The following is a 16,462-nucleotide window of genomic DNA, read 5'->3' as shown; positions in this document are numbered from 1 at the left end:
TATGACTTGGGTGACTGGAGTCTCTGACAATTTTATGGGCTTTCCTCTGACACCGCCTATTATATAGGTCCTGGATGGCAGGAAGCTTGGCCCCAGTGGTGTACTGGGCTGTTCGCACTACCCTCTGTATCGCCTTACGGTCAGATACCGGGCAGTTGCCATACCAGGCGGTGATGCAACCAGTCAGGATGCTCTCGACGGTGCAGCTTTTTGAGGATCTGGCAACCCATGCCAAATATTTTCAGTCTCCTGAGGGGGAAAAGGTTTTGTCGTGCGCTCTTCACGACTGTCTTGGTGTGTTTGGACCATGATAGTTCGTTGGTGATGTGGACACCAAGGAACTTAAAACTCTCGACCCACTCCACTACAGCCCCGTAGATGTTAATGGGGGCCTGTTCAGCGTGCCTTTTCCTGCAGTCCACGATCAGCTCCTTTGTCTTGCTCACATTGAGGGATAGTCAATGAACAGCATTCTCACATAGGTGTTATTTTTGTCCAGGTGGGAAAGGGCAGTGCGGAGTGGATCTGTTGGGATGGTATGCGAATTGGATCGGGTCTAGGGTATCCGGGAGGATGCTGTTGATGTGAGTCATGACCAGCATTTCAAAGCACTTCATGGCTACCGACGTGAGTGCTACGGGGCGGTAATCATTTAGGCAGGTTACCGTCGCTTCCTTGGGCACAGGGACTATGGTGGCCTGCTTGAAACAGCCTGAGTTTCACTTGGTTAACATCTGATATGGTAAACAGGGGTTTTGTGGTAGGTCAGACCTGTTCTTTGAGCTGCTCGAAAAGACAAGTAAACACAAATGTAACTTATCCTGCCAGTAAATACACGAACACGCTACAGTACAGAAACAACCCCAGCTACACAGTTTCAATAACTTCCCTTTATGGCTGAATGACTCAGAAACGTGGCATATAACATTTTGCAGCAGTACACAACATACTACCACTTTTTACTCTATAGTGTTTATAGTTTTCATTAAGCATGCTACTGCAATTGCAACAATTCAACATAGTATAGATACAGTACCTCCACCATAATGCAGCAACTGCTATTCAAGCCAGATTCCCTATACTCCACTATTGGTACTCCACTATTTGTACTACTGCCCCACACAATCTGTCTCCCTATTCATTTTTTTTTCTTCATAAAATTATTTTTTTACCCATTTTTTCTCCCCAATTGGTAGTTACGATCTTGTCTCATCACTGCAACTCAACGGGCTCAGGACAGGCGAAGGTCAAGACATGCATCCTTCGAAACATCACCCGCCAAGCTGTGCTGCTTGAACCCCAGGCTGTAGTGGCTCCTCAGCACTGCGATACAGTGCCTTAGATTGCTGCGCCCCCCGGGAGGCCTTTGTCTCCTTATTGTAACTACTGTACCTTATATGTACCTAAATGTGTCCAGGGTGTTTCAACATAGGGTGTTTCAACACCATGGACAGAGGGCCCAACATGGGCTAAAATCCACCAAAGAGATGAGAGCTGTTTCAGTAACCTTGGACAGCTCCGCACAGAGCAAACATTTTGGTTTGGTCTGTGTGGCTGCAGGCAGAAGTTCTGTGGATAGGGTTTAGGTTGAAGTTCTAATTACAATAGATATTTGCATAACACATTTACAGCACACTGCAATTATCTACCAAGATGAATGCCTTAATTGCATGTTGATTGCTCCAACTTTAACCATTTCCGTGCTTTCAAGGTGCAATACAAGGAAGTGGATGGGGAAGTAGACTAATTGCGTCTGAGTAACTTTCCGTATCCAATCCAAAGAGCGTATTGAAATATCCTATGTGTCCCTAATCATAGATGCAGAGCCAAATGTCTTCATCAGAGATGGTCATTACATCAGGACCCAGCTGGGATTGTTGTCAAGTGTCTTCATTTATCAAAACGATGATAAATGAACATTTGTTTGAAGTATAGAGACAGTACATAAACACATTTGATGCATACTAATTCAATCTTGTTTTTTTGTAACACAAGAGTAATCTATGACTTGTACTGTATGTGTCCCTGGAATGAAGCACTTAAGTGAGTAGAGGACAACATCGGAAGGTCTATTGGACCTCATCCCCCATAGCAAACGATACTCTATCTCCATCTTGCATATCTTTTTTTTTTTTTTTTTTTTTTTTTTTTTTGGCCTGCGCGGAGCGTTTAATATGAGTTTCTTGAAGAAGCACTATGTCAGCACCCAGTGATTTAAGATGAGAAAAAACCTTAGCTCGTTTCACGACATGCCCTAATCCATTACAGTTCCAGCTGACTATCTTTATTCCACCTGGTCTACTCTGTGCTCGGTCACTATGTGGCATTTCTTATTTTAAAGCAAATTGCTGCTGTCATACAAAACCCAGAAGAAAAACGTCCCGCCGTGCGGGAGCTTGTCATGCCACCTGTACTAATAAACGTGAACATAAAACACAGACCCCATCCCCCCTCCCGTCCCTTTACTGAGTGACTTCCCCAAACGAAGCACTCCTTGGCTAACACACAAACGTTAGGGTGTCTAGACATAAAGCTTGAACTAACTCGTCGTCTATAGATGCTCCGCATATAAACTAATATTAAATAACACTTAACTTAACTCTCACGTAAGGGGGTGAGTGGCGCTAAAACATGACATGCCAAACAATGCTATATTAGCCACAACATCTCACCTATCATATAAGTCCCAATTTCTGATCTTCTGATCGAAAAGACATAGGCCGGAAATTCAATTCACACACATTCCTGGCCTGTATTTGGCCATTTAGCCTGCTGGCACAGCCGTTCTGTATCCTCAGCCGGGGAGCTTGCTTGTCAAGAACAGATCGGCCTCTTTTGCGTTGTCAAACGTACGTGTTGATCCCTCGACTGTCACCTTAAACCGGGCTGGGAAGAGGAATCCATATCGGATGTTGGCCGCCCTGCATTTGTTGCGTACCTCATCATACTCTTTCCGTTGGTTCCTCACCTCCAAGGTAAGATCTGGGTAGAAAGACACCCTGGCTCCGTTGTAGTTAAGGGGGAACTTTTGACTAGCCAGCTTGAGGATGAGATCCCTGGTGTGGGGATAGTGCAGCCTTACAATGAATGGCCTTGGTGGCCCGCCCTTGGCCGGCTTCGTTGCCTGTGCTCTGTGTGCGCGGTCGATCAGGATGGCCGTTTTGAAGTGTTCACTCCCCAGCAATGCCGGTATCAGCTCCGAGACAAATTCAGTGGGTTTCCCTTTCTCAGTGTCCTCCTGGATCCCACATATTCGGATGTTCTGGCGTCTTGAATGCGACTCGAGCATTTCCAGTCGGGCCTTCAGGGTTTTGTTGTCATTTTTGAACGTTGCGCACTGTTTCTCTATGTCCTGTAGCCTGGCCTCGTGATCGATTGTCGTCTGCTCAACCTCGTGCACCCTTCCCTTAGTTGCCTTCACAGTTTCGGCCAAAGTCCCAATACTCTTTGAGATATCAGCCAACCTTGTGTCCACCTTCTTGCTTAGTGCGTTTATGGCAGCCAGTATGTCACTTTGAGTAGGATCTGTGGGGAACTCTTGGAAGCTAGCCTCTTCAGCTAGCTCCTCGTGGGTCGGCGACGTTGAAATTGGTTCGTTGTCTATCTCATTCCAATTATCTTGTTTAGCGCCCCCTTTTTTGTTGCCTTTTCCCTTTGTCATATTTGTTTGAAGTTATAGGTTGTGAGAGGTTAAGATAAATATTAATTTGTTTCAAAATTGAGCGGAGCTCTAGCAATGCACGTCTACTCCATAGCACGCTCTCTAGCGCCCCCCCCATCTTGCATATCATTGGACGGTTTAGCCTGTCATTTTGAATCCATGCCTTTGTGTCCTATTTTTCTTTTTTGAAGTCGTCAAAATGTATTTTCAAATATTTTTTTTATACATAGATTTTCACTATCCCATCCAATCCACTTGTATCCAATCTACTCACTTGCTTGTATCCAATCTACTCACTTGCTTGTATCCAATCTACTCACTTGCTTGTATCCAATCTACTCACTTGCTTGGATCCAATCTACTCACTTACTTGCATCCAATCTACTCACTTGCTTGTATCCAATCTACTCACTTGCTTGTATCCAATCTACTCACTTGCTTGCATCCAATCTACTCTCACTCTGGGATTATCCCAATGATGATCTCACAAATTTATCTCAGTTCCAAGTTTTGCAGTAGGTCACAGTCTTTCTGAAATGGGTCACTGTGTCACAAGCAGTTCCCTTGACACTGACTCCGTAAATGTGGAATTCTGATGACAGCATGACAGCTTTCTGTTAATCAGCTCATTAATGGGCTGCCTGGGGGGCCTTGGCCGCCTGGGGGGCATCCATCCCATTCAGTATGGGCATTTCCTCAGGGTGGATGGGCTCTCACTGCAGATGGTTCTCAATGGAAGGCTGTTGGATAACATATGCTATACCATAGACATGCTTAGAGTGTGATGAGCATCACTCTTCTGGAGTCAGTAGGCCTGTGTAGCCTGTGCCGTTATAGGAGAGTAGTGCTGTGTCAGACCTGGACAGGTTCATGTCAAAAATGGAGTGAGTGGCCTATTGCAGTATCCCCACAAGACTGTTGTGGGGAGAGTTGCCCTATGTGGACGATGGGAGTGTATCAATGCTGAGACGTTGTACATGAGGCAGAGTGGCAGAGTGAGAGAGGTGGAGTAAGGCAACGAGGCAGAGACAACGAGTCAGAGAGTCAGTAAGAAATACAGAATCACAAAATATAAGAAGTAGAGAGGCAGAGAAAGGTAAGAGCAGCCCATGACAGGTAGAGTCAGAAACACAGAACTAGAAGGAGTAGAACGGGCCTCAACCATTCAGGTCAATGGATAATGGATGGACTGGCAACCATTGCGAGGGTCCCCATAAGAGTAAAGCAGGAAGTAAAAGCAGGAAGTACAACATTAAATTTGTGCTTTATGGTCAGAGGTTCCAAGCCCATTCTATTGACTGTATTTCTATCAGAAAGAACTCAGAGAGATAGAAGGGCCCATGGCCTACTCACCCATCTCTGGATGGTGCCTCCCCTCAACAGGAACGCTGACTGTCCTCCGCAGCAGCTTGTTCCTGTGCAACTCGGAGCGCCGCTCGCGCATCAACAAAGGGTGTACCTGCATATGCACAGAGAGACAAGGTCAGGTCAATACGCACAATGCATTAGGCTATATTTTCTGAAGACCATAATAGATAGTATCTTGAAATGTATATTACTGAGCAGTAGTGGTGCGTGGGCAAAAATAACTGGGGAAGCCAAGCCAGGAAAAAAGAGCCATATTACAACCTACTCTATGTGTTGTGATAATTACATTGTTTGCTCTATAACCTGTTAGTTCATATGCCTTGACACTGTGATATATAGGCCTAAAGGCAGAGACAATAAGAAGACACAGTGGTAGAATAAATTCAATCACACCTTTGTTTCATTATAAAGCCAGAGAGCAACATCTGTCCGGTGAAGTCCACAAAGCATTTTGCATGTAACAAACAGTTACATGACCTACAGCATGGTCAAGCAAGGTAATGTTTCCACATTTTTGGACCACTAAACAACTATTGATTTAGAACCACTGAGAGTTACTGCAAGTCACAAAGAAAACAGGATCTGCCTCCACTATTCCAGCACCATTTCAACTTCAACATTTCAACAGAATCAAATCACCTATGCTAATAGTTAGTTGATTACAGTGGAAACTAAAAGATACCAAAAACAATTGAGTCCAGTCAACATAAGCTAAATATGATATGGCTATCCATGGTATAGTACTGATTTGTGTGTGTGTGTGTGTGTGTGTGTGTGTGTACTACTTAAGTAGTTTTTTGAGGTATCTCTACTTTACTTTACTATTTATATTTTGGACTACTTTTACTTCACTATATTCCTAAAGATAATTATGTTATTTTTACTTCATACATTTTCCCTGACACCCAAAAGTACTAGTTTGAATGCTTAGCAGTACAGGAAAAGGGTCCATTCACACACTTATCAAGAGAACATCCCTGGTCATCCCTACTGCATCTTATCTGACATACTCACTAAACACACATGCTTCATTTGTAAATTATGTCTGAGTGTTGGAGTGTACCCCTGGCTATCTGTAAATGTAAAAACAAGAAAATCGTGTGTGTGTGTGTGAATTCAGACCATGAAGGCTTGATTCACGCAGTCTCCTCTGAACAGTAGATGTTGAGATGTGTCTGTTACTTGAACTCTGAACCATTTATTTGGGCTGCAATCTGAGGTGCAGTTAACTCTAATGAACTTATCCTCTGCAGCAGAGGTAACTCTGGGTCTTCCTTTCCTGTGGCGGTCCTTATGAGAGCCAGTATCATCATTGCGCTTGATGGTTTTTGTGATTGCACTTGAAGAAACTTTCAAAGTTCTTACATTTTCCAGATTGACTGTCCTTCATGTCTTAAAGTAATGATGGACTGTCGTTTCTCTTTGCTTATTTGAGCTGTTCTTCCCATACCAAATAGGGCTATCTTCTGTAAACCACACCTACCTTGTCACAACTGATTGGCTCAAACGCATTAAGATGGAAAGAAAGGCACACCTATTAATTGAAATGCATTCCAGGTGACTACCTCATGATGCTGGTTGAGAGAATGCCAAGAGTGTGCAACACTGTCATCAAGGCAAAGGGTGGCTACTTTGAAGAATCTCAAATATAAAATGTATTTGATTTAACACTTTTTTGGTTACTACATGATTCCATATGTGTTATTTCATAGTTTTAATGTCTTCACTATTATTCTACAATGTATAAAATAGTACAAATAAAGAAAAACCCTGGAATGAGTAGGTGTGTCCAAACTTTTGACTGGTACTGTATGTGTGTGAGGGTCACCGGGTGGTCACATGACCACGTTTAACCGTATGACCAGCTGTAAAATCATAGACATGTAGCAGGGCTTCCAGCACAATATGGATGACATAAAAGTGTAATACATATATACACCCACTGCAGGCGACAGTACCCACCCCCCCAACATACATAACATGCAGTCTACTGCGCTAGACATTTCTAGTGGATGCAGAGCACAGAGCACAGCACTCCATACAATCCCCCATAGCCCAGTAAGCCGGAAGACATCTCCCAGCGCTATCGGTGGCAGGATTCATTTTGTTGACGTTTACCTCTTTTTAAAAACGTAATCAGGGATACACACACCATAAATCAAGTGTGTATTTGATTATGCTCGTATTTTCCTCTTAGTGCATACTAATGAGTATGTTGTGAGATGCATCTTACGCTGAGGACAGATATATTGCTAGTTACGGAATGAGTTCCTCAATGAAAAATGTATTATAAGACACCCAATCTTTATGAGTCCAGCACCCGCATGCATAAAAGCTTGTTTCTTTATCGCCTGCCCTTTTATTTGAGCAATTATAAGCACGGAAAGACTTTGCTTTGCTGTTTATATATTTTTTATGATACACTGCGAGCACACTGTTAAAAATGCGTCAGACCAAATTTTAACATGTGTTTATAACATTCACATTATTTTTGGTTATTTCTCAATATAATCTAATTTACTTCATTATTGGACCATAACACTCTAGGAATATCCTTCTAACACAGATATACTCTCTAACGTGTTAATAATATGAGCCATCTGTCTCCAAGCCTTTTATACTGTCATAAGCGTAATAGTTGCTATATTTTTGGATAATTAACTGATATATTCATTCACAAGACTTCAGAGATGTCCCTAAATGTATCTATCCACTCTTCTCTACCCTGTTTCCTTGCTGCACCAGAGCTCCTTCCTGCATTTAAGAGCACTTATCTAATTAAATGTATCGATACACATACAATAGTAATATAAAGAAATGTGATCAATATACAGTATACTGTAAGTGCTAAATGCTATGATAATCTAAGTGTTGTATTACTTAATCAATAAGTAATTTCTCCGGACTTCAGTTGAGTCTAAGGCATGGAGTTGACGATTTCCTCAATGAGAGTAGTGACTTTGACTAGGAATAAGAACGGAAAAAGTTCACAGAGCAGCCGAGAGGCCGTTTAGATCACATTAAACTCTGACTCAAAACTGATCTTAAACACCCTACATAAATACTAGTCTATCATGACATGTTAAACATGGTAATTTCCACAATGATGTCCACTTGAACACAGTTAGCCCACTCCCCCCTCATCCCCACCGTGTCCCCATTCAGACACAATTCATCACAACAAGTGTATGGAAAAGACCCCCACCACACATACACACACATGCACACACACCCACCCTGACACATAGCCCTTTCTGGTTGCGAGGGGGAACACCTGGGCGCTATTTATAGCCTGCGTGGCAGATTTGGATTGGGGGGGGGGGGGGGGGGGGGGGGGGGGGGGGGCTGGTTAGGACAGTGGCGCTGCAGCTGGGGACTTGACACGGCCTTGGCACCGTCCCTGGTAGCCATGCTCATGAGTGGGCACACAAGGCAGGTTGGCACACAACACTGGCAGACCAGACAAAGGGCATGTGGGGCCCGCACTGACACTCACACAGGGGCAGTGGTCTAGCATTGAAACCTGCAGGGAGCAAGAAAGCATGCTAATTGTCTATAAATGTCTGTAATTGTAATGCAGTATAGCAGTGTTTCCCAATTTCTGTTCTGGAGTTTTTGTCTCTGGGTATTCTGGTTTTTGTATGTGCGAGTCAACAATGCATTTCATTCAATTGAAAAGAAGATTGAATACTGGCATGCAGACCTGGGCTCCCTTGAGTGTTGTCAGAGATAAGCTCATTCATAAGTTCATTCTAATAGCTAACAAGAAGGTCAATTGTACTGGATTTCGGCATCCAGCAAACTGTAGTCAGAGGTAAGAGTAGGAGCAGAAGTGGCTAAGACTGAAATAGACAGATGACTGTGCTCAGGCACTGCAAGGAGGGGTGGATGGTGGGTTGTGGGTGAGTAGAGGGAGAATGAAAGCCATAGATCTGAGTGAGAGGGAGAGGAGAGGGGGCCTGGCATGGAGAGTTGAGCAATGCTGCAGGCTGCCTAGACCATATGTCACTACTGGCCCAGCTGTGAATGGGTAGGCTGGGTGGGGGATATGGGTGGGTCTGGGAGGGGTTGGGGGGGGGTTAATGGAGCGGCAGGTGTGAATCCATTACTTTGTAACGGAGTCGTGATCAAACAGCGGCTGAGTCCACTACCTCTGCCCCCGACACACACACAGACGCATTCACGCATGCACACAAACACACACGCACACACCAGCCTCTGTGTCCCTGGAAGTATGACAAACGGTTAGGCTGGCCAACACCACTGTCTGTCCTCAAGTCTCTCAATAACATCCTATCACTGACAGATGTTCCCTCGCCTCAGGCATTGGACACAGCAACTGGCATGTGATAAAATCAAAGAGAAACGTTCAAACAGAGTGATTTTAAGACCATTTTTGGCATCTTGGAATGAGAAAAGAGGGCATTTAGAGAGCCTCCCTAAGTACTAAATCCGACCAAATTCCAATCCAAAGTTGATCTTCATTGTTTGTATGTAAAATTTGAGCATGCTGCAAAGCACTGGTGGAAGAGCTGTCCCACTACTCCCCTATGTGGACATTTCCCCCAATACCTGCATTCAGTTGGAATGTTAGATAAACTCCATTTAAATGCACTATACACATGCATAGCCAGGCAAATTAATCAAATTGCCTTGATAAGAAGCAAGTTTACATTGAGTGTACAAAACATTAGGAACACCTGCTCTTTCCATGATTTGGACTGACCAGGTGAATCCAGGTGAAAGCTATAATCCCTTATTGATGTCACTTGTTAAATGCACTTCAATCAGTGTAGATGAAGGGGAGGAGACACTTTACAGAAGGAATTAAGACATGGATTGTGTATGTGTACCATTCAGTGGGTGAATGGACAAGACAACAGATTTGTGCCTTTGAAAGGGTTAGAGTAGTAGGTGCCAGGCACACCGGTTTGAGTGTGTCAAGAACTGCAACGTTCGTGGGTTTTTCAGGCTCAATAGTTTCTTGTGTGTATCAAGAATGGTCCACCACCCAAAAGACATACAGCCATCTTCACACAACTGTGGGAAGCATTGGCATCAACATGGGCCAGCATCCCTGTGGAACGCTTTCGACACTTTGTAAAGTCTATGCCCTGACGAATTGAAGCTATTCTGAGGGCAAAAGAAGGGTGAAACGCAATATTATGAAGGTGTTCCTAATGTTTTGTACACTCAGTGTATAACCCCTAATTATGTATAAGGGTGACCTTTTGAAAATGGCTTATTTCAGTTGCACGTAATGGTTATTCAGATGCCAAAAGGCAGTAAAGTGCTTGTTAAATAACCTTAGGATTTGCCAATGTATAGTGCATTGAGCCTTCTTATTTGTCAAATGAAGGAGCTTCTTCCTCATGACTCCTTCCATCCATGTGTGCCTTATTTATTACATAATTGCCACATCCCCCCTGTTTCCAAATGGGTTCCCAAGGGTCATGCATGTGTAAAAATGCTAACTACTCCTGAGTCATGCTTTATGCAATGTGACAACAGTAGCTACAGCCAAAGCCACCACGGCGCTGCATTGTTGGCTTGGGCGCTAATGAATTAATTTACAGTATCAACACTGCCAAAGCCATTGCAAACATATGGGCAGGGAATGCAACACAATGGCCATGCATTGATACTGAGACAAATCCTGTTCTAATTCCCTTTATTTTGAATTAGCCTAGCAGGTTAATGCTAATGTGCAGTAGTAGTGAGAGAGGATACTAACATGCTAGTGCTAGCACTGTGCTAGCAGGAAATAGTGCCCTCTGATTGCTTGCATAACACTGGGGCACAGTGGGAGGGAGAGCGATGCCTGGGCACATGACTGGAGGACAGGGCACTGGTGCGTGGCGTCTGGTGCACACAGTGCGGGGCTCTGTCACTTCATATCAGTGGCAGCCATCACTGTCGATCCTCTCGCTCCCACCACGGGCACAGAGGGCTAACAGCAGCCCACTGGGAAGTGGTCAGGGCTCTTCTACTGTCAATGGCAGTGCAGCATGGAGTTTTTTTGTTAGGGAGTGAAGTTCAGTTGGATTGTGTAGTGTTCACTTTTAATATTGACTTCTGAGGTGGAGAGTATGCAAGTAGGGGAAGCTACACAAACAATATAGTGTTGATCAGAAGGTATAGTGACTTCTGTACTTGGATGAAAGGGAACACTCTTAATCTATTACGTTAATTCGGACTATGCATAAATCAAGCTTTCAACATCACCAGTTTTCACCACTTGTAGTGTTTACTGAGGTGAATAGAGCACATTTGAAATATGGGAGCACAGAAGAGCACAATGGTGAAGTGACAGATATTTTCACATATTCCTCCAGAGCACTGTTATTCCCTCAAGCAGCCCCTTAGTTGAGACTGAAGAAGTCGCAATGAAGAGAAAAGGGTCTTTTGACGGATGTCATTCACAAAACAAAACAGAGTGGCATCTCAATGGAGCTGCCTGGGAAAGAAAGGAGAGAGCAGGTCTGTGGGATAGCCAAAGACTACTGTCAGTCACTCCAGGGAGAGAGGGAGGGAGGGAGCAGAGGGAGGAGAGGTAGCCTGAGAAATAAAATGTGTGAGAGAGAGAGAGAGAGAGAGAGAGAGAGAGAGAGAGAGAGAGAGAGAGAGAGAGAGAGAGATATTCCTCTGGTCCACCTTATCTCCTCTTTGGCAACATATGATTGCTTTTTGTCATGCCACTAAAAGCATTTGAATCGAACAGAAATGAATCAAGTGGGGTGTGTGTGTATGAGAGAGAGAGAGAGAGGTGGAGCAAGACAGAAAGAGAGAGAGAGAAAGAAAGAAAGAAAGAAAGAAAGAAAGAAAGAAAGAAAGAAAGAAAGAAAGAAAGAAAGAAAGAAAGAAAGAAACAGAGACAGAGATGGAGAGAGAGAGAGAGATGGAGAGGCCCACTCGCACCGCATGAGGTGAGTGACAGGCATGAATATTTAATCGCCTCTCATCCTCTCTCCGAGGTGGTGGCTATCGGCACGTCAGGTCTGCCTCAAATCCATTCATAGCTTCTGCCTCATTGGCACAATTAGACAGGGATAAGCCTTTGATTAATTGACCTGGGCCTTCTTCTCATCACTCCAGAGCTGAAAAGGCCCTTATCTGGATCATAAGGTTCTTTATTCTCCTTCTGAGTGATGAGAATTAAAGATATTGGCAGCTAGCTACCCTGCAAGTACTGCTACAGTACTCTATTACATCATTACATCATCTTTAATAGACTCATACTCTCAATCAAATGTACTATGAACACTGTTATTGCACTGTAATAGACTTTAAGTGTGTAAGTAAAACCTCTATGTGTTTTAATTGTGTTTTAGGATTCATTTATTGGATATAAATCTGTAAATCTGTCTACAAGGTCTACATTTAAAAAGAGACATGTCCAAAGGCGATACAGGTACAAAAGTGAAGGAATAGTACCCCCTTCTGGTCTTAGCTAGCAGGCTGAATCTCTACTTAGTAAGATATAGTAAGTAATCTAAGGTAGTTTCTTTTTGTTTTGAATTAGCAATAAACAGTCAGGTTGAAAAAGTCCCGTATTCCTAAAGTGTCTCAGAGTAGGAGTGCTGATCTAGAATCAGGTCCCACCTGGTCATGTAATCGTGTCATGTCTGTTATGATCTAAAAGGTATACTGATCCTAGATCAGCACTCAGATGGGAAAGGGGATACCTCGTCAGTTGCACAACTGAATGCATTCAACCAAAATGTGTCTTTTGATGGCTCGGGAATTCAAACCAGCGACCTTTCGGTTACTGGCCCCAATGCCCATCTTAGCCAGACGTGACCTACTTGTATAGAGGCGTACTGGTGCCAAAGTTGTTTGCCACAAAATTCTAAGCTAACAATAGTTGCAGGACTGGACCTCCCATAAGCAAGCCTTAGGCGACAGTGTCCCAGGACACCTGCCTTGAGTTTATAATATGAACACTGGCCTCTTTCAGGTCCAACGTGTACATGAGATACTGTGTTATATCTAGGACCCCGGTCCAGAGCTTTTCCTAGTCAGGTCATGTGGTCAGGAAAACCTTAGGGAATTAAAACAGTGACAATGTTTATTGGCAATGTAATGTACTCAGCATACCATGTAATGTCAGGTCATGTCAAATAAAGTTACATTCCTAAAGGGTCAATTGTGGTGATATCCTTTTTTGGATATGTAATTTTTTTATTAAACTTTGTAGCTTTAGAAACTGTCATGACAGTGTTGTAGACACTCATGCCATGTCAAACAACCCAGTCTAATACAGTATGGTACAGCAATGTGAGCCATAGAATAGATAGAAATATCATTCCTAGAACGGTAATCCCCTTTCAAGTCAATGGGTGGGTGATGGGTGGGATTGTATTTCTATAGTGTGTGCAGCCGTAGGTAAGTACCTCCTCCTGGTCCAACATGTAGAGCTGATTTCCGGAGATCACACAGAGACGGGGGTTCCAGTCGGGGCGGTCGTAGGAGGGAGCGGCAAAGGAAGGGGCATGGGGGCGATAGGAGGGGGGGACGGCACACCTCGCATCTGGGGAGGAGAGAGAACAAGGGGAGAGGGACAGAGAGCGGGGAGAGGGGTCAGTTAGGGTGACTCGACGGTGGAGGACATGCCAGAACATGCCCGTCGTCAGATGGTTGATGTTAACTTGTTTATGTTTGCAAGCTGGTACGTCCGCATCAGTTGAATCCAAAGCACTGAAAATGCAATGTGACTTCTTCACATGTTGTCCACATTTCACGCATAACAACAATATGCTCAATGAAAGAAGTGGACAGATTAATCTAGGACTGGTCCATTACGCAGTAAATAACTCGCCAATCAATGCACTCATTCAGAGAAAATAACACACTTTCTACAGAGTTTAATTATTATTACGATTTATAACCATAGCCTAAAATGTGGATAAAAGGATTGGATGAAAGGGTCTGCTACATCAGAGGTTCCCAAAATGGGGTCTGCGGAAGAGATCTCTAAATAAGTATAAAATAAATAATAATAAAAAAATGTTTTATGAATATTGTTACAATAACCGATTAAACATACTTTGGCCAAGGGATTCGTTTAGAGGGTCTAATACAATAAAATGCCATTATTATTCATCTACAATGTAGGTTCTTATTTACCATGGGCAACAAGGCCTGGGAGGCTCACAGGGATATCCACCAATTATTCATTTTTCAACTCAATAATTCTTTGTTTTGGACATGAATGCACTTTAATTTAATCTTTAAAACTGCAAAGTTTTCTCTCTGCCTATGATCTAAAAAAAAAAATGAATTGCATGAAATTAGCTTGAAAACGGAAAAGAAAAATATTCGATGCCAAGTGGCGGGCTATTTAAATGTTCTTTCCCTGGGGCCGAGACTTGGTTCGCCCAGCCATGCACTGCAGACAGCACAGTAAAACGTCTCCTTTTATGCCATTTTTATCGCACTGCGAGTTGTGTTATGGTTATAAGGCGGCCCTTGATGAATTTGCTATCAAAAAAGGAGTCCCCTGACCCAGAAAGTTCAGAGAACCATGTGCTAAATGACCATATCTTCATACTACATCGCTAATTCCATCAGTTTCATAATCCCTCTGCCCTGGACACGCCTTTGTTCGTCCTCAGGTTCCCCCTCTGACCAGACGGCCGTAACAGACAGGCAGCTCTTCAGATGGACCCTGGGTCCTGAAGCAGAAGGGCCTTGGCATGAAACAGAGCAAAATAAGCTTTGTGATCCACTACAACTGCTGGAGTCAATTAGCCAAGCTCTGGCTTCAGTCAGCATGATGCTAGGTCACTCAGAAATAACCAGGGCATGGCTCTTTGTCTTTTTCACTATCTTTCATAGTCTCCACTTCCTAGTGTGTCTCTCTATCACTCCTACTCACTCTGCCCATCCATCTGCTTCTCCTTCTCTCATCTGTCTCCATCACTTCATGTCTTTCTCATATTGACCTTCCTATTCGTCTTTCCTCCAGTCTCTTTCCATGTTCCCCTCTTTCATATTTCTTTCTCTTTTCCCTCTAAGTTATGTCAGGGGCTATGTTAATGTTTTCATCAAAACACTTTTGATATCCCTTCCCTTCGCCTCGTTTTTACATTTCAACCAGAATGTTAAGCAAACATCTCAACGCTATTCTCACTCCAGACAGCCTTGTGTTGTGAATCCACAGACACCCCCAACAAGGCCCGGAAACAAGCCCTCAACGAGAGGTTAGCCAAAGTGACATTCCCCACTCCTCACACCAAGACTGTTTTCACAATTCACACACATCATATCTGCAGATTGTACAAGTCCCAGTCAACCCTCTAACACACTTTATTTAACCCTTACCCATACATCTTGTAGATGGTACAAACAACGGCTATCTAGTGTCTACCTTTCACTTTCCAGACAGCACACTTTAACCCTTTGCATATTTCCCCATGTTTGAGAAAGGAAAGGCCCCTGCAGGCTGAATGATGTAACAGGCCCTGACTCGGCTGAGACACGGCATCGTCGGCACACTCACAGCAGCGGGCCATGCTGTCCATTTGACACTATGCCAAAAACAGAGCCACTCCGACCCTGAAAATAGGCCTTCTTCAGCCAAACAACCCTATCAGAACCTTTATTTTACAATAAAAGCTTTCTCAAATATTCACTATATTCACAATACTTGTATCGCCCCCAAGTAGGAAGGCAAGCACAAAAGGCAATCTGTGTAATTGTAGCGAATACAGCTGAGTTTATGTTTTATATTCAAGTTTAATTATGAATAAAGCTGCTCTTGAAATATAAATGAGTTGCTAAACAAGCAAAGCTTATTAAGGGGATCACAGTGGTAGAATCCAAGGTATGATTTATTGTACGATATGAAGAGAGGTTACATAACCTTGATTTCAACCTCTAAGTCACTTTTCACTCATGGACTCACAGTCACAGTGGCTATTGTGACTGAGCGCCCTAGGGGTTTTCATATACACTCACATATCATTAAGAATTTGACCAAATCACAAAATCTAGGCCGTGAATATAGGCCAGGGCATGGAGGGATCTTTATATACAGTACCAGTCAAAAGTTTGGACACACCTACTCATTCAAGGGTTTGTCTTTTTTTAAACTATTTTCTACATTGTAGAATAATAGTGAAGACATCAAAACTATGAAATAACACATATGGAATCTTGTAGTAGCCCAACAATATATTTGAGATTTGAGATTCATCAAAGTAGCCAACCTTTGCCTTAATGACAGCTTTGCACACTCTTGGCATTCCCTCACCGAGCATCATGAGGTAGTCACCTGGAATGCATTTCAATTAACAGGTGCGCTGTGTTAAAAGTTAATTTGTGGAATTTATTTCCTTCTTAATGCGTTGTGTTGTGACAAGATAGGGGTGGTATACAGAAGATAGCCCTATTTGGTAAAAGACTAAGTCCATATTATGGCAAGAACAGCTC

General features: G+C 43.3%; 1 protein-coding gene across 1 annotated transcript in view; it reads right to left on the bottom strand.

Moving 5' to 3' along the window:
- Positions 1-15,543, bottom strand: part of LOC120031616 (ras/Rap GTPase-activating protein SynGAP-like) — a 78,139-nt gene extending 62,596 nt beyond the window's left edge. The window contains exons 1-3 of the mRNA XM_038977421.1: positions 15,498-15,543; positions 13,423-13,559; positions 5,015-5,120 (exon numbers count right to left, since the gene is read on the bottom strand). Of these exons, the coding sequence (XP_038833349.1) occupies positions 5,015-5,120; positions 13,423-13,559; positions 15,498-15,543 (289 nt within the window). The remainder of the gene's footprint in view (positions 1-5,014; positions 5,121-13,422; positions 13,560-15,497) is intronic.
- Between the last annotated feature and the right edge of the window lie 919 nt (positions 15,544-16,462).

The sequence above is a fragment of the Salvelinus namaycush genome, chromosome 37, assembly GCF_016432855.1.
Source record: "Salvelinus namaycush isolate Seneca chromosome 37, SaNama_1.0, whole genome shotgun sequence".
Taxonomy (NCBI): domain Eukaryota; kingdom Metazoa; phylum Chordata; class Actinopteri; order Salmoniformes; family Salmonidae; genus Salvelinus; species Salvelinus namaycush.
This window is presented reverse-complemented; position numbering and strand designations above follow the sequence as displayed.